The sequence below is a fragment of the Sylvia atricapilla genome, chromosome Z (assembly GCF_009819655.1).
Source record: "Sylvia atricapilla isolate bSylAtr1 chromosome Z, bSylAtr1.pri, whole genome shotgun sequence".
NCBI lineage: Eukaryota > Metazoa > Chordata > Aves > Passeriformes > Sylviidae > Sylvia > Sylvia atricapilla.
In genome coordinates, this window is record NC_089174.1 from 77,089,213 (window position 1) to 77,108,795 (window position 19,583).

At 38.7% G+C, this 19,583-nt stretch overlaps 1 protein-coding gene across 1 annotated transcript in view; it reads left to right on the forward strand.

The window, feature by feature from the left end:
- RAB3C (RAB3C, member RAS oncogene family) overlaps positions 1 to 19,583 on the forward strand; it is a 126,114-nt gene that overhangs the window by 97,645 nt on the left and 8,886 nt on the right. The window contains exon 4 of the mRNA XM_066339791.1: positions 9,678 to 9,802. Coding sequence (XP_066195888.1) covers positions 9,678 to 9,802 — 125 coding nt within the window. The remainder of the gene's footprint in view (positions 1 to 9,677; positions 9,803 to 19,583) is intronic.

The following is a 19,583-nucleotide window of genomic DNA, read 5'->3' on the forward strand; positions in this document are numbered from 1 at the left end:
GCCTTTTATTGTTTCCATGAATATTATTTTCCTATAAAGACTTTTTTCCATCTCTTTTCAAACCCGTTGTTTTTTTTGGTTTTTTTTTGGATTGTTTTCACTGTGCATGTGTGGTAGCAGCTTTGAAGGATGATAATTTAATGGTGGTTTTCTCAGTGGGGAGAAAATTAAAATGTACAGCCTTTTGTCTGTGTGGTGAGTTGTTAAATCACTTCCCACAATATGACACAGCTTGTGGCATTATAGATGACATAAAAACTCTTCATTAACATGTGTCCTACTGTGAAAAATGTGCTATATTAGTTGGTCTGCCCATAAGTAAACCTTGTTGTAAGAGAGGACTTTGAACTCCTGTGAATAAGAATTAAATATTGAGATGTATTTTATATTGTTTTATCTTGACAAAAAATACAAGGAAGTTGCTTGGAAGATCTCTTTGACCTTAGTGTCTAACACACTATTTTAATCTATTATTCACTGTTTTTGTAAATATCCGTTCTAGTTTTCTAAATAATAAAGCCTGGAAAACCAGTATATACTACACAGAAAAGGAAGAAATGCTATTGACTGACGAGGAATTTATTCTCTTTTATAAATTCTGCACACCTTGAGCCAAAGCCCACCATTCCTTAGATTAGGTCATGAACTCACCCACAAATTCTCTGTTATCTGTCTCAGTGGGAAAACAGTCTCCAGTGTGTGCAATGTCAGGTGCACTGGGTGTGGTGACCTAACTCGGCCTTGGGCTGAAGTGTGCTGGCTATCCAGGTACAGGAAAAACCCCACCTGGAGGCCTTTTCTTTAAAAAAAGGCCATCAGAACTCAAACACAGGAGATACTGGGGAGGAAGGATAGAGAGTATAGTACTAACTTAGAACACAGTATTTTTTTTTTATTAGTGCAGTAATTCATACTGGCCTCTTTTAACACTGGCATTGGAAAGCAAGTTCAAGGTGTGTTTGACAGCTGTGGAAAAAAGGATTTTGCAAAGACTGTCCCAAAGATGCAGAAGCTAAGCGCATCTACAGTTTGATTATCACAAATTGAGTATGCCCTGTAGGATTCTGGTCCTTCACTGTAACTCCAACTAAAGAGGCGTATGTAAAAATTAGAGCTTAAACTTAATGTCTTTTGCCAACGACATATTAATTTGGTATCATAGACCATTATCTGATGGATTTGCATTTTAATGTCAGACAATAACAGACATTTGGTACTCTTATTTGAAATAACACTGTACAGAAAAGGCGCCAAAGCTAATATACGGACTCTTCCAAAAACTATTTGTATATTACATGAGGGGTGAAATGTAACTCAATAAAGTACTTAGCAGAGAACTCTTTATGGGAAGGCATTTCCATGGGCAGAGTACAAACAGCTAGAGATGCTTGACTAGAAAGATAATTGTCTTTGGTGAACATCTATAATGCCTTACCTATCATCAAAATACCACACAGAATTGTGTAATTATTAATGCTATGTCAGTTACTATTGCATTCTACTAAATGCAGACCCGGAGTGGACATCGCTGAATAAGCATATACTTACTCATCACAATTATGTTAAGAGAATATCACTAAGAATAAATAAGTATAAATGTCATAAATGCATAAAGAATGTCAGCTCTTCAATCTTTAACTGTTATCCCTGCTTTCTATGTTCTTTTTAGGTTTTAGGTAAGTAAACTTTTTGCAAAATGCCGTATTTCCTTGCATAAGGTAATAAAAATGCACGTATTAAAGGTCAGCTCAGTTTTATCTTCTAAAGAACTGGATTAATTTTGAATATCTTTACAGCCTGTCAAAACTGAAAGGTAACATGGTTTTCTAAAACAAAGTTATGGTCTCAGAAGCTTGTAGTGAAGGGTGTTTTCATTAAAGTAGACGCAATTCTTACCAGAGCAACGAAAACGTGTGATGCTCTGGGTAATGTACATTTTGACTAGCTTTCTGGCTGATAATGAACCAGGAATTTGTTAGTGTCGCACCTGTCATGCATCTTCTGCATCATCAGCCTATCTTCCTCGAAGGAAAGGTTAAATGTGCAGCCTTTCTTTGCGCAGTGTGCACTCTTTGGCTCTGCACAAGGAAGATAAAGCCTGCCAGAAGAAGTCGTGAGTAATTGGCATTGTTCTAGTTTCTTCAATATCAGTGTTTTTTCCACAATCATAAGGCATTTTTCTTCATTTGACCTTCAATCCGGACAGAAAACACAGTATTGTATAAACAACTGACACATCAAATACAGTCAGTCTTGAGCAATATTCATATATCCTGCTCTGTGGCAAGCATGGAAGCGTTGGTGTATCCCATTTTTGCTATTATTTGTGTAGAGGAAACTTTCCTGTTGAACCATCCAGGAGCCACACCTGCCCCGCCTGGGCTGGGACCAAAGCCTCTGCACTGGTGGCTCCAGTGACCTTGCATGTGCCTCCTTTGACTCCCTGCACACCCCACACTCACAGTCAGACCAGGTTTCCTCCTTGGCTCTCCTACCCTTCCCATAACAGAGCCTCAGACACCCACAGCAGAGTCTCAGGCATCTGTATCATTCAAATACTTTAATCACGGTGCAGTAACAAATTAACAGCTCGAGCAGCCTTTGAGGAGAGACTTCTAATAAAGACATGCTGGGCTTTTATGCCCTCAGAGTCTCAGCTCTCCAAAGTCTGGGGGTTCATCTGCTGTGTCTGATTGTCCCATCACCTGCCTGACACCACCGGTTCCCAGACCTTTTGTTATGCAAGGAGTAGCTCAGGTTTACTTTTCCTGGAGCTCCTGCCACCCAGAGTACAACCTGCAACTCAAACTGCCCTGCTTACCGAGCTACTCACACTAAATGTATCCTTACCACATCTGTTCTCCCCAGATCCTTTTCCTCTTGCTGTTTTGTGATACTAAGGGTGGAGTAAATTTATTTTTCTTATTTTTGTCCCACTTTGCTCTTCTCCATCGATTTTCACTACTTCTGTGTTGCTGGGATGTCTATGTCTATTCTCTATCAAATGTTTGTAGGCACTTGCAATCAGTGGGTGCCAGTGTCATCACTGAAAATAAATATCACAAATTCAATATATCATTCTGGAAAGAAGTGAAGATTCTAGAAGATTCTAGAACATCCACTAGATTTTAAACCCTCCTTGAGAAGGTGGCACCTGAGGTGCCATTTCTCAGTCGGGTCACATGTTTATCTACATCAGCTTTTTATTTTGATAATTATTTCCTTTATCCATTGCTTTCCATGGTTTTCAGTAATAGATTCAATAATTATTAAGGTGTTCACAATTGCAAGAGATAAAACTATTTGTATTTGTCACAATCATGGAGATTTTATGGCCTGCTGGTAGAGCACACCAGAAAGATGAAACAACCAGAAAAAATTTCAAAAGTTGCAACTATCCAGATTTTCCTTGTCAGTAGAGGAAAGATCCTGAGCTGTTTCTTAGAAACATTTCTGTGTATGGCTCCAACTATTCATCAGTTCCATCAAAATCTGGCAAATGTTAGCCCATTCTTTTTATTATTACTGACATTATTCCTAATAATTTCTAGTATATTCATGCTATGTCAATAACTGCCCACAAAAACTCTAGTATTCAAGTACAGCAGAACGCTTTGTCTTTTTTTTTTAAGATGGCTTCAATTTTTTTACCTTATTACTCTCTTCAAAATCCCAGTTAGGGAGCTGAGTTGGGGTTTTGTTTGGTGAGTTTATATATTTTGAATGGCTTGTCACCCACTAATAGAAGATTATTTACTGGAGGAACAGATGAAAAGCCTGAGGCCCTGTGTCTCCCTCCCTGCCTGCAGCAAGGTCTAAGCACCCAGTGCAGAGCAGCTGCACAGAGGCAGACTCCAAATGGCCATAAAGACTGAGCATTGCAGCCATTTAATGTCCTGGACAGAATAATCCTACATACACCTCATTTTCATCATAACCAAAAGATAAGTGTGAGAGAGAGAAGAGATAGCTAAACTCCAAGATGCTGGGACATTCTTAAAGCACATACCCTATCAATATTTCTGGGAATAATAAGAGTTTAGTAGACATAGAGGGCATGGGAAAAAGAATGGAGCCTATGGTGTACAAGTGTAGAAAACAGTTGGTTGTATGGAGACCTCAGACTCACTCTGTGGAAAAGCTGGCTTGAGTGGGAAGTGTGTCAATGCTCCTTACAGACAAGGAAGGTGGGAAAGGATTTGTGGCATAATCCCATCTTCTGAAAATAAGTGAATGACAGAGTTTCCCCTTAACATCCCTGTCTCTATAAAGGGCTGGAGAGGGCAGTGATGTGTCTTCACACATCACAGGATACAGACTGAGGGAAGGGGAGAAGAGATCCATCCTTGCTTCAATTACAGAAGGAAAATTATGTCTTTTGAAAAGCCTGTAGAGCCACCCTTCCTGCTCAGAGAGGCATGGGCACTTGGCACACTCTTAGCAAATAAAGGCAGGAAATTCAACTGGGGACACCGAACACTTTTGGAAATGCCTCCAAACTCGTTGCTTTTCTGATACTGCCTCTCACTAAATACATAAAGTTTGAAAGAATAAATAACCTGGGCTCCACCTCAGATCCTACCACTACATTGTGATATTTAATAATTCAGCTAATGGACTTTGCAGTCACCATGCTGTAGACGAAGATGGGAGAATTTTAAGGATTAATCAGTGGACTCCACATAACAGTAACTTTAAAAACCAAAAAAACAGAAAACAAACCAAACAAACAAACAAACAAGAAACAAAAGCCCCAACAAACAAACAAACAGAAACCCCAACCACAAACGGTTTGGTAGAGGTTTCTTTAATTTGGTTTAGGTTTGAAGTGTTTTGCTTAGGTTTGGGTTGTGGGTTTTTTTTGTTTCGGTTTGGTTTGGTTTTTTTGTTTTTTGTTTTGGTTTTTTTGGGGTTTTTTGGGTTTTTTTGGTTTTGTTTCGTTTTTTTTAATTTCTTTTAAAGAAATGCAAGGTGATGCACCCCAGTTCATTGAGTTCTCCTTTCATACATCCAAACTTTAGAAGTACAACATGTTTCCTGAACTTGCTGGAATAAACATTATATGCAGCCCTCTCTGGAGCATTCTTGTTAAATTGTTTCTCTTGCTGTCTGTGCATGTGACTTACACAATTAATCTAAAAAGCCTGTAGAAATGGTATGCAAGCCTCCTATGGTAGGCAAACAAGCCATCCTTGGAGGACTTGGTTCAAAGAGTGGTGAATAGATTGAGGCTATCTCTAAAAGTTCATATTCCTGGTATATTTCCTCCATCTTTTAATGGATATTATTGCTTGCCTTCCATGCAGTCTGTGGGTGAAAATATACTAGAGACTATTTCAGGTTATATGAATATTTCTCCTAGACACAGATGAGTTAGTAAAAAGTGAGCATCTGAAGAAATACTCCAAGCGAACTCAAGGTGTGCCAGCAGTGAGTGCAACCTGAAATATATTGAGTGCAGCAAACAGCAGGTTTGCCTTCCGTAGCAGTTTCTCCAGGAAGCAATGCAGTGTTACCCAGGCACAGTTAAAGTTCCTGAGTTTCTGGAAGTTTCCGAGTTTCAGAGCTAAAGTTTCCCTGAGTTCCTGAACTCAGGGAAAAATATTTCCTGCTGGATCTGACTAAGAGGGGAGAGGCTGCTGCAGCTCCAACCCCAGGTCCAACCAGTAGTGTGGCTGAAGATCTATTCCCAGCAGACCATGTGTACATAACTTAAAAATGTACAACACATATATGTGCATGTACAAATGACCATATATACACACATTGCAGACAAAAACACCCAGCACCACCCAGAGTGCTCCCACAAACACCAAAATCATCATCATCCTCACATTGCTCCCTTCTGAAACAGAGCAGCATCAAGGTCCACTCATGAGAATATGTATATGGGCAGACATACATACTGTGGCTCCTCCCATCCACTGGGCTTGTAAACTGCCCAGTAGCTGCCCCTGGATCCCACTGTCCTCAGTTTCTACCACCTGGGCATAAGCCTCCAGTGTTGGCTTGCAGTGGTAGGTTTTATGCTGGACAGTCCGGCTGAGACTTTCTTGGAATAATCCTGGAAGGGACCTAGATGTGGCTTCCAGGTCTTTTTCAGAGTCTTAATTTGGTAACCTGCCTTAGTATACTCCAGCTCCATCAGGCTAGTGAACACAGGCTTTGGATAATCTCATGTTTCCTGTTTCTCCTGTTAGCCTGGGAGAAGCTAGGGCTAGGATATTATTTGGGGTCTCTCTCCTGCCATAATCTCTCTGTGCTTCTTTTGGATGTACAGATAAGCTTTTATCACTAGTCTAATGTGAAAAGTCTGGTTTCCACAGCAGCACCATCAGAGCAACTCCCCTATATTGTCCTGTGTCATCTCCCATGGCTTCCAGCCCCTCAGCTGCCTCAGCCACCTGGTACTATGTGTTCCTGCACCCCACTCTGCCACATCATGCAGCGTTCCTTTCAAGCTGACCAAGAGCACACACAGGCCCCCTGCTATTATAGCCTGTGCATTTATTTTAAGATCTCACTGTTTTAAGATAAGCCAATAGCATTGGTTTTATTTGCATTCAGCAAGTGCTCTTTTTTGACAAGTGGCTAGTAGAAGTGCAGTACAGGGGGAACAAACTTTGCATTGATCATAGAAAGTAATGGATCATCTCACTCCTCCATTAATCTGCCCCTCTGGTGTCTATACATTATGAAAATTCAAGCATGATGCAGATTTCCTTTTTACCATAAAACTAGAAAGGGAAAGATTTACAGGGTAAATTACTATTGACATACACCAGCTCACTGAGAGAGAACAAGAACTGTCTTTTTCAGCTTACTGCAAACATCATCTTTGCTTTTTCATGTCTTCAGTCTTCCTAGGGATGAAGTTCTTTACAAAGACAACTGTTTATGTTTTGGATTAATCAGAAGACTCAGTCATTTGAAAGGTTATATATGCAAGGAACAGGAAAACCTCATTTTATTCAAGTGTCCTATGTGTTGGCTTTGGTGGAGAGTTGTGGGAATTAAAACCTATAGAAGCCAATAGTGGAACTATATGCCTAGAAGAAGACATAACAGTGATATAAGCCTATTATATCCTTTGACTATCAAGCTTCTGCTGGTGTGGTCTTGGGTTTGAATACATTTGGCTAATTTTCAGTCAGGTGTATTTTTGCACTACAGAGCCTTTCTCAAAATGTAAGCCTTTGGATTTTTTTTTTTTTTTTGCAAGGACAAGATCTCTTCTTATTACTTAAAAAATATAACTAGAAGATGAGACAAAAATTATATTAAAATTATATTAAAATATATTAAAAATGTATATGAATAAAATAAGTTGCTTTGGTAATAAGAAGAATTTGAATGCACAGATTTGTAGTTGTAGCATAAAAAATCACATCTGACTACAGTAAAATGAAGGGACCTTACATTCTTAATGAAAGAAACTCATGTAAAGCTCTGGAGGCAGTCTGCAAAACATGACTGAATGAATCCTCTTTAGAGTTGTGTAATGATATTTCTTCAGGCTATATTTCTTCATCAGTTTATTCTATTTCAACTTTCCAGATTATGTAAGTAATTCTTTCTGTAAGGCTTAATATCTTTAATGTGTATTATTCTTTTGAAATATATTTGGTTTCCTGCTGACATAAGAGGGAATAAATTGGCTACCAACTAATAATTGTTCAGAGCTAAGCTCTTTTAGTGTACTTAATGGACTAACATACTCTGACATTTGGGGTACTAGTATTTGAAAAGTTGCTGTGGTGACAAATATAGTTCTGGTTTAAAATCACAATAATGATTCTACTTAGCTTAACCACTCAGCATGATTCCAAAAGGACATTTTGCCAAAGTGAATGCATGTTGTCATTTTATTCTGAGAAATGGTATCTTTAGTAAAATATAATTGTATGGGGAAGTCTGACTTCTCTTTGATCACAGTACCTTACACCTACTCAAATTACTATTAAAACAGATTTAAATAGCACAGTGTCCACTTCTTGATGAAAAGATCAGGTCAGGTCCAAGGGAACAATCTTGTAGCACAAAATGCCTAGGGCTTGCTTCAGCTTCTTTTTGGTCATTGTGATAAAATGAAACATTCCTAAAGGCAGTGATCCTTCCCTTTATATTTCTCTGCCTGGCACTGCAAAGCCCTCAGACATGGCCTAGGGGTTCACTGACTTGTGCAGGGAACCTGTAGGCAATGGCACTGCACCCAGGGTCACAGTGATAGCTATAGCAGCTTCTGTCCCTGGCCATCCCTCTGGTTTTGCAGTAAGCAAAGCCAGCTGGGGAAATTTGATCCATTTACTGTCTTTCACTAGAATCAGTTGTCAGACTAGAATATGAACATTTTCTGAATGTAGGAGTTTGCAGATAGGTCTCAATATGTAGATGTGATGGCTGTGTTATGAGAAGGGGTCACTGGTGAAAGAATCCATGCATTAGCCATGAAGTCCAATTTCCAGAGAGATTTTTGAAGTTATTTCATCTTTTTTCAAAGAGACTTTGAGAGAAATGGTCAATGATATGCCACAGAATCCCTTTCCAGGGCATCCTCATTTAAATGTGCAATTATAGAAGTTAGTTTCTATTCTATTGCCATTTTCCTGAGCTCCCTGTATTGTCCAAGGAAGGAGGGAGGGAGGAAATAGTAGGACAGGCTGGCAGAAAGAGGTATGTTCTCTGTCTTTTCTCTCTCCATTGAACATATGGAGACAGAAGAGATATCCATATCTCATGAAAATTTTAGAGCCTAGAGCCAGACATAGTCTCAAGTCCAAGACAAAGCATAAGTGCTTGAAATAAGTTTCCTACATCCTGTGTTACCTTCAAGGGAAGGTATTGCTCCCAGTCAGAAGATGGTAACCAGCAGCATTGCTCTTTGCTGAACCTAGAGCCAGCTCTGGAACTTTTCTTCTACAGAGCAGATCTGATTACCAGCAGAATGGTGTCAGGCAGCAGCAGAGAGGCACCACGAGTATGGTTCTAAGTCACCCATTATCTGCTCATGTTCAAAGAGACCACTGTAAGCTGTTTCACCACCAGCACTCGTGGTCCCTATGGTGTTTCAAGGCCTCAGAATTTTCCATTCAGCTGCAGTCATGGTTAAGGCTCGTATAATTTAAATGGAAGATAAATCAGAGTTCAAACCCAGCCCCTGGCCATGGCTTAATTCACAAAGTGTTGCTGACCTTCAGGTAGATCAAAGGCCTTCAGAAGAATGTGTTGGAGAGAAACAACAAAAGGAAGGCAGACTAGCTCTGAATTTTTTGAGGTTTTGCTGCTTAATTTACATTCTGATCTTAAAAGTAAAAGATAAGAAATTAATACATTGCTGATTGTCTTTCAGACCTCTGTTTTTAGATTTAAAGGTTTGTATTAAAATGTGGAAATGGGAGAAAGTGTCGCCTCTTCTTTCTAAAAGTATAGGAAGAATTTTGATAGCAGAGGAAAACATTTTTTTTAGCAAGCAGAAGTAAAACCTGTGTTGATACTATCTCCATAATAGTAATACCTGACAGAAAATCCTTAGTTTATTTGAAATCTGTAATTAAACAGAATAATGTTACCCTAGTTGTCAAAGTCAGTCTTGTCTCTTTCGTCTTTTTGCAATTCTGTTTTAAAATTGACTTAAGGGGACTTTGCTTTGACTCCTCTCTCTCCCTTTCTCTTTTAAGGTCAACTCAAATCAAAACGTACTCTTGGGATAATGCCCAGGTTATTTTGGTTGGCAACAAATGTGACATGGAGGAGGAACGAGTGATCTTCACTGAGAGGGGAAAGCATTTAGCAGAGCAACTTGGTAAGAAAAGACACAACAAAAGCTTTGTTATTGCTTGTGAGAATGCACAAACTAATTTCATTAATTGCTACAGTACCTGTAAATACATGTTCATGACACATTCATTGCAAAGGAATAGTCACACACTGCTTCCCTTTTATTTCTACAGACTTTTTGATATGGAGCAAGGAAACAAGTAAATTGAAAACCCCCAAGCACTGTACCCTCAAAAAGAAAAAAAAATAAAGGGAGAGGGAAATAAAATTAAAAAAAAAATTAAAAAATTAAAAACAAAGAAGAGAGAAAGGAGAGATTAGAAATTGCAGAAAAAAAGCTTACTAGACCTTTTTGCTACTTGAGTAGATTTGGGTTATGATAAACACTACTAAAAATCCAAACAGAAATATGCTGCTGTCCAACTCAACTCCCACTGCTAACACTTCATCCACTGATCTACTGTACAAACACAGAACTGTAGGTATGAACTTGTCTCATAAAGTCTCTCTCTGGGAAGCAAATTCTGTAGACACAGAAAATTGCCAAGCTGTGAGCACCTTTGTTGTTTCTGTTTCTAGACAACAGGTGTTATCCTTTCATACCATGAAATGTTTTTGAAGTGACACAGGCCAAATTTTCATGGAAAATCTCCATCATTGTAATACTACTATCCAGCCTCTTTTTTCCTTCAGATTTCTTGATCTCTGGAGAGTAAGCTCAGCAGGTGTATAAATCAAACTCAGGCATTGTTAGAGGTCAATTTATGTATAGGCATATAAAATTATGTGTGGTAAAAGCTCAGTCTGGTCAAAGTATGTGTAATCAAGATCTTCTTGTAACTAGTCCTATATAGGTAGATAAAAGGACATTTTAAGAGGGGATCCAATCTCATGCTGGTGGTTCTTAAGTCATGTATATTCATAGATCAGTGATCTTATTTTTTTAAAAATACTTTCTTTCTACTTGTAGAATTACTTTTCCTGGTAAACGATTTGATCAAAATAACATATCTTCCTATTGCACCTGTCTTACTAAGTGTTGTATATATGTAAAAGAACTCTTTGAAAGAATGCATTAAAGATTACTATAAGTTAGTCCTTGGGAGATGACAGGAAATATTTAACAGAAGGTTATATCCAGAAAACCTTCCAATATTTGTGAAGAATTCAGTTTCTCAAACTGCTGGCAAGAAAACCACTAACAGAGGCTATTTATCTTTGTATAAATACCTGCTGTATTTTATATATATATATTTCTATATCTGTTCTTCCCATTTCTAATATTTACTCATTGTACTAAGAGATAGGAAAGTGTATTCATTGGAAAAAAAGATCCCAAAAATCTAACTGTATACTTTTACCAAAATTTTTGACGAGGTGCTGAAACATTTAGCAACAACTGTAAATTTTCACTAGAGATTTTGAAGATTTTTGAAGATTTCTTTACAGTCACATAAAAAATCTGAATTTTTATTCTTTGAACCATATTCCTATTAAAAAAAAAATATTGCAATGAATTGACAAGGCATCCCCAAGGTCATGAATTTATCAAGACAAGAAGGATCTTTGCATGTTGTGCAGTCAAGAATCTTCAGATGTAATATCCAGTGCTTGAAAAAAAGAAAAAAAAGAGTAATGAGATAGATATCAAAACTCATGTTTCAGGCTTTGAAGCAAATTCTAACTCCTGGGGCTTAAAATTCAATCTTTATGGAAGAAGATTATCCTCTATTTCCATATTTATCTACTCAGGGGGTTTCTTTTCTCAGATATATATCCTGTGGCTATCTCAAGGACAGATTATTGTATTAGATAACTGGTGGGTCTGATCCAGTAATTTACTGTAGTCAGACTGCACACACAAATATTTACATGTTTCCTGTACAGCTGCAATAATTTCTTAAATCTGCCCAGAGACTGGGTGAGGTGGTTTCAAAAACCACCGAGGGAATGAAAGACTTTCCCTTAAGTACAGTAAGTACACTGGCCTTGCTGGCTGGTTTGGAGGGCATCCATTGTGTTATACACATGGGATTGTCTTTTGTTTCTCTGGCAGCAAGTTGGTAATATCTCTTACAGATGAGTTTTAAAAATAACAATATAAATTTTTCTGTCCATACAGATATTTTTAAACTGTAGGCCCTTTGAACTCAATGTTGATCAGACTGAGACAAGTAAATACAATCATGAGTCCTTTACCAAAACTACACTGTGACAACCTCTGTTCCCAAGTGTGTTTTTTATTTTCAGGCCTTGTTTATTTGAAGTCACTGAGAAAATGAACACATGCACCTTCTGGGGTGAATATTCAAAAGGTCAAAATGAGCACTGGGCATCTGACCCTCTGGGAAACACGCTGTTCTGTTGAGAACAGTGTTACTGGAAAAGGGGACCTCCTTTTGGCTCCTGACCTCTCTGAGAAGGCCTTAAAATTTATTAACAAGGTTTAATCAATCATTTCTATAAAACTGTGTGCTGGCTTATTTCTCAAGAGGTTTAAATGAACCAGCAATAGGTCTCATTACTGTTGGAGGACCTCTGCTGAACTATTCAAGTATCCTGTGGTACCTCTGCATACCTTTCTCGTGGCACTACTCAAAGTTCACAAAAGAATGAAGGAATAGTTAGAAACCCAGGCCTGACCTTGAAGGAAAATTACAGAATGTTTATGAGGTCAGAATCTGTCTTGTTTGCTTTGAAGATTTTTTTTTTAAAATTTATTGTTAATAACATGACAATAGCTATACCACCATAGATCATAGCTACAAGCTGTAGCAGTTGTTTTGTGAAAGATGTTAACTGTCAAACATACAGTGATACTTTCCCTGACCATAGCAAATTATACTTGTAGGTCTCATGAACTGAATCCAATACATTTATATTCAATAAGCCTTTTGTAATTTTTTCTGTGGATTTGTACAATGATGTCTTTGAAGTCATATAGGATCATACCACCCACAACATCTTTTAAATATGTACAGTTTATCTGTTATCTGCTTCTTTGAATTTGCCCTCTGATAGTTTCATTTTATTTTTCTGCACTGTGGTATTCTTACAAGCAGTGTATAATTGTTTGCTGTCACCTGCTCTCTGTACCTCTCAGGGCTTCAGAGAGCCCTCTCATAATTCTTTTTTCTCCATATGGCAATTTCCAGAATATTTAATTGTTCCAGGCATAAAGACACAAAGACACAAATTAGTCATTCCTTATCATCCTATTCAGTACATTTTAAAGTGTATTTTTAAGAAATCAGTTCATGGTCATTTAACACAATAGCATCATTAAAAGATTAAGTTAGAATGATATGAAAATAGATGAGATCAAATAAAGTCAAATAACTTTTCCTCATATAAATATAATTCCAAGAATGTGTGGAAATGTGACAAATCAGCCAATAGTGAGAAATAATTAATGCAAGGTTAGTATTGTTTTGGTAATCACAGCCAACACATTTAAAGAAGTTTGTTCACTAATCATTACCAAAAAAAGGATGTGGAAGATAATTCTTATGATATTTTTTGTCTTCTGAGCAGTACCTGGATTGACTACAGAGAGAACAGAAATATAGTCAGCACTTACATACTTTAAAGTATTTTAGTAAAACACAGTTGGAACTTCTTGCCAGCAATATGCATGCACTCTTGCCAGCTGAATTACTCACACAGTTTTCTGAGACATTGCTCTTGTGCCTTTCAGCAAAACTCACACATTCATAAAAGTTTGATGTCAATTGTCAGAAGAGAAATAAATGGAGTGACTCACAGGCAGCTTGATGTCTTGGTTTTCTATTCATGGTCTGTATGACATATTGGTATTGTTGCCTATTCCAGCTAAGGATTAGCAGCTAGAGGCGTGCACAGACCTATGAACAGAGTGAATAACTGCACAGCCAAGTGGATACTTTCATATGCATTTTGGCATACAGTTCTCCCATTTGTTTGGGACATTCTGCTGTGCCTGCTAATTAGATAGATCAATTTTTATGTGATCTTTGGTTTCTTGGATTCTTCTTATGCTTTGCCATCTAGGATCAACCACGGCTGGGGGCATTCATCATGTCTAAGCATGTCCTAGGTTGCACTTGCCTGTTTTCTAAATTCATACTGGCATGCTATTTCTCCTAGAGGCTATCATCCAATGTCAGAAAACAAAATGAAACAGGCCCTTTCTGGATGAGCACTCACACTCTCTTCTGCAAGAGGTAGCAAAAAACAGCCCTCACACTGTATTCAGGGAACTGCAAAGGCCTCTGAATATTATGTGTGTCACAGTCAGCAGTGCCTGTGACTTCAGTACACCTCCACAGCTTTTCACTCAGAGATAGTCATTTTACCCTTCAGATGTAACTAGATACCTTATCTCCATATTTTCTCTTCTCATTTGAGTGAACACTTCAAATCTTAACTTTCACTTATCCTTTTCATTCATTTTTCTTTCTTTCTTTCTCTTTCTTTCTTTCTTTCTTTCTTTCCTCTCTCTCTTTGTCTCTTTCTCTTTCTTTCTCTTTCTTTCTTTGTCTTTTTCTTTCTCTCCTTCCTTTCTTCCTTCCTTCTCTTTCTCTTTCTCTCCCTTCCCTGTTCCTTTTCTCTTTCCTTTCCTTTTCCTTTTTTCTTTCTCTCTTTCTCATTCTCTTGATTCCCAGTGCTTTGAAAATAATTTCCACCAAAGACAAGAAGAAAAAAAAGTCTTCAAATAGAATCATCCTTCCCTGGCTATTTGGTCTTCACTTTGTTCTTGGCTCACATATTTGTTTGGGTAATGGTTTTGCCAGGGAGACAACAGAGACACAACTGAGATGTGATTGCATTCCTTCAAATTAAACCATTTAGCACACCTGAAAGTGGGGTATTTGTCAGTGTTGCTGTTGGGGCTTACAGAGGGTGCAGTTGTATGTGGTCTGACCCAGCCTGCAAGAGCAGACATGCTGCTGGGATGGAACAGGAACACGACTGATTTCTGAATCCTTCCAGGGCTGGTCCCCAACATCAGGGCTGGGATGCACCTCCACTTGCCTTTGATTGTGAGGCCTGGGTGGTAAGGAATACATTAGGCATCTGTGGGCATGCTGGGGATCCTAGGAAGCTGTGAGTTAGGCACTGAACTGAAGAGGCATTTTTAGTGCTGTAATTTTGGCATTTAAATCAGGAACTGAGTGGGAACTGACACCTCAACACATGGATTGCTAGAACAGCAAGTTCTGTTTTGTCTCTGTGGCTGACTGGAGACTGTGGTGCACAAGGCAGGGTCACCCACAGCTTAGAGAGCACAGACATATGGCTGCATCTAACTTTGCATTAAAAGAAAATAATTGGGTTGTGCCACAATATTCCTGTTCAAACTTCCATCCTTCACTGTTTTCTCTCTCTTTTTAATGGGCAAATGTTAGTTCCAGGGGTAAGAGATAGATTGACAGCTCTGATAAATACCAGTGTTCTGTTTAGTTACAATACAGACAGGGTATTGGCAGAGCAATTACAGGCTCCTGTCCCCAGGATGTTCTTTTACTGGGAGGAGAGCCTACCTGCCATTGCTTTTACATACTGGGAGCTGCATTACAGCAAAGTTATTTATGAGGAGCAAGGGTTTGCTCAACCCATGTTTCCTGTAAACACACAAAAATATCTTTGCCAGAAATCTAGTTTATTGCCCAAATGAACTCATTTAAAACATATCTGAAAACCACAATCAGAATCTATACAACTGGAATTTATGTAAACCCTTCTGTTATGAAGGAATGGATAATGAGATGTTAGCTGAAGCATGACCATTAAACTGCCCCTTGGGTCTGTCCATTCTGCTACATCTGAGCATCCCCCTTTAGCTTTGTTTTTGTTAATAAATTCAGACATCCTAAAGACTGGATAAATACATAAGGATTTCTGCTAATCATCTTTATCTTCCGTTTAATTCTCTATCTTGAATGATAAAGCACAGCTCTTCACTTGGATAATATTAACAGAGTCCTATTCTGAGGTGTAATGATGTTTTAATAATTTTCTTATCATAGTTTGGCACTTGGGCTTGTTGTGACAGCAGAAATCCCATCCTACTGATCTAGAGAGCAAAGCCCAGCAGAACAGAACTGCTGCCATAACCAGATTGCTGCTCATGTAGGAGATACCTTGAAGAACAGCAGTGGTCTCCAGCTACTTTCAGCCCATTTTCCTAGGAGAGATAACCTTTGCAGTCATGCCATGTGTGTCCTTTCTCTCTTTGACTAAAATATATTGACAGTTCTGAGGAAGTGGACATCTGAGCAGAGGAGAAAGGTCTTGCAGTTGCCTTGACTGACAGCCTGTAATGTGAACACAAAACTTATTAGATACTATTCATAGCAGGCAAGAAGGCAAGTGCCTGCCAGTGCCCCCTCAGAACTGCCCACAGGATGCAATTCCAAGAAAATAAGGCCTTATTAATTCCTCTCCTTTATACACAATGATATTTTTAAACTATTAATTCCCATGACTTCCTGGAGCTTGCCTTTACATCCCACTATTACAAAGGGAGCAGCTTCCTGCAGCCATTTCTTGCTCTGATGCTGCAGTCTCCCTTGACTCCTCACAAGCCTGGACTGAACAAGGCACTGACAAAAGCAGCACTAAGGACCACAGTTCAAGCTTATCTTCATCAAAGTTTAGAAGGATAGTTATTGAAGGAACATACCGTTATGGACATCTGTAAAACATAACATCAGGGGTGATAAATTAAATCGTCTTAGTTGTCGACAAACCCTCCAAAACCAAAACTGCCTTCCTGATCAACTGGTGAAACATCAGCATAGGTCTTGTCTGTATTGGCTGAAGACATGTGCTTAAAATTTGCTGTCTCGCCTGTGCTCTTGATATCCCATTTTCTCAGAAAGATGAAAGGGTGCAGAATGTTTTTCTCTTTGCATATGACTCTGTTTTCTGGGCTTTTTTTCTTCCCAGTGTTTTGAAAGCAGACATAAACAAGTGTTAATGAGCAGTCAGGAAGGAGCCTCTACAGAGCCAGCACACATGTCAGGCATAGAGGGACAAAGTCACTGTCAGATTGTATGATTCAGATTAGCCATCTAACTGCTCCATGTGCAATGTAGATCACCAGGTGGACAACAGCACTGTGCTAGTGCTCTGTCTACCTCTGCTGCTCAAATGCTCTGTAGGAGCTGACAAAAGCTTGCCAGCTTTCTTTGAGTCAGTATCAGGGAAAGAGGGAAAGAATCAGCAAAGGAAAACAGAATTAAACACAAAATAAGCATTTAAAATATGATATTGCATGTTTAACACAATTTGTACATGTGTTCAGGAAACACTCTGATGTTTTAGATTTTCTAAGTTCCTGCTCTGTTGTGCCTTACCTACCTCTTGGGCTTCTCATGCCTTTGAAATAATCTCCTCTGCCTGGCCTCATCCACATCGGCAGTACAGATCATCACAGGTGGTGGGAACATGGTGTTCCTTGAGCTCTGCTTCCCTGGCATCACCAGATAGCTGCCTCACTTCACTCTCATACCCTCATGGAAAATCTTTCTCTGCATTAATAGTGAGCAGTGGAAAAAAAAACCCTGAAGAAAGTATTAAGAGTCATATAACTTAGGCTGTCATACACAGGGATTAATGAAGCTTAGGATGTCTAAGAGCCATTAGTAAAATAATTGCAAGATGAGTCAGGAGAGAAGGAGGTGTCATGGGGAAAAAAGATCCTCAAAATATTCCATAACAAAATGAAAACAACAATATTCAAGTGCTGATTCCAAACATACTCTGCTAGGAAAAATTCTGTATAGTTCCTTGAAACTGTTCCATAAGGCAGGGTTTTGGTTAAACAAACAAACCAACCAGCCAAAAGAACCAATCTAATTTGTTGGGATATCTTGCACAAGGTAACACTCACATGAGAAATTGAATTCCTTGCCCAGGACAGTCAGTTGCTGTTTGGGTGACAACAGGAGCCTCTCTTGCCAGGGTCTTTGTAATGGTGTCTTTGGCTGCATCAGATGAGATTCTGAACTCCTGCTGAATTTTTGTGATCCAGCTGGTCTTACTTGGTCAGAGCATACCACAATGCTTTGACAGTGATTGCCAGAAACTGCACAAAGCTTTTCTTAACTGTCTTAATTGGCTTCAAAAGACTCTTCTGTGTTGCCATTTCTGCAGCTTGAGAACAATTTCTGCAGAGCATCTACAAGTGCCGTACCTATGTGCAGCTGCATCTGTTTTATGGCAAGAACTGCCTGGAAAGAACTCACATGTATGCCCGCTTCTCTTCTTGGGAAGATGGATGTTTATTTGCACATTCAAGCATATAAATAGCACCTGTCATAGGCCTATACACAGCAAGAGCTGTCTGGGCTAATTTCCAAGACTGTCCCAAATTCCCACCTGCACAGTTCCAGTAAAGATTAAAGCATTAGTTTTGTTGTGGAGGCAATTGGGTGCTCAGCCACTTTCTCTCAGATCTGTCCCTTGTCTCATGTATGCAGCAAAGCCTAGACTGCAAGGTCCAAGGCAATTTATGTCTAAGCTGATAAAATACCATCTTAGCCTGATACTCAAATACACCACTTCTGTGACTGCAATTTCATTCTTATATAGACGTCCATAGATATTCGATAGAAATCACCACATCTGAATTTTATTTGAATCAATTATTTTGTGCTTGAGACTCTCTAACCCTCCACTGGACCCAGAGAATGGGTGCCTTGTAAGTTTTTCATTATGTTCTTATGAAAAAACATCCATCCCAGTTTTCCTGCTTTGCAGAGAAATGTGGAATGAAAAGGCTTTTATGGCAGTGTATTCTCCTACTCAGCTTACCTCAACACCTCTTCCTGATACTAACAGAAGCCGTATGACCAAACAAATCCTTGTACAATATCTGTAACTTGTTATCTAAACTCCCTATGAACACTAGCATTTGCTGGTGCTTAGCTGCTGCACATTTAAAGATTTTAGTACTTTGTGACACTTCTGTCCAGCACCTTGAATAAATTTAGAATATGAAAAAAAAAATCAGAGCAGAGTTGAGTTTGTACATTGCTTATTACTTCTTGTTGCATTATCATGCCAAGCTAAATATAATTACCTGCATTAATTCTAGGGTAGAACTCAAATTGCAAAAGCTGCCTGGAAAACAGTTATAGGACTGAATGTGTAGATTACATTCTGTTTATATGGCATACTGCATACATAATACTAATGTGACCAAATTGTTTGCATTTAAATTTTATGTGGCCTTTCAAAACAGAACAAAACAAAACATTAAAAAACCCAAACCAAACCACTACACCTGAAAGATCTGTTTTCTTTTTTCTGCCAGGAGTTTCAAGTAATTGAAATTTTCTGACAGGGAGTTTTCTCATAATTAAAGACATTAATATTCAAATTTAATCAGAAGGGATCAAAACAGTTATGCAAAGGCTAAGCCAGACTGCAAAGGCTTCTGTAAACCTACCAGTGAATCAGAACCTGCCAAACCTATCAGTTTGGTAATCTGTTTCAATATTGAACCCATAGGTACTGGAAAGACAGGAATGGAAGAAAATTGTGAATTATCAGGAAACGGGCAAGCAATATCATAATCAGGGAAAAATGTGTGAAAAGTCCTAGAACACAATATACTAAAGAATACAAATGCTTTGCAAAGGGAACAAGCACGTGGGGATACCAGCACTGGCAGAAGCTCCCTAGGTTGCAGGCTGGCTGCCAAGCTGCAAACCTGGCCTAGAAGAATGAGACACATGTGGGAGGTGAGACGTGGTACAAATGGGAACAGAGGACAACTTAAGGAAACTGTCTCTGGAGAGCTTAGAACACCTGTCTCT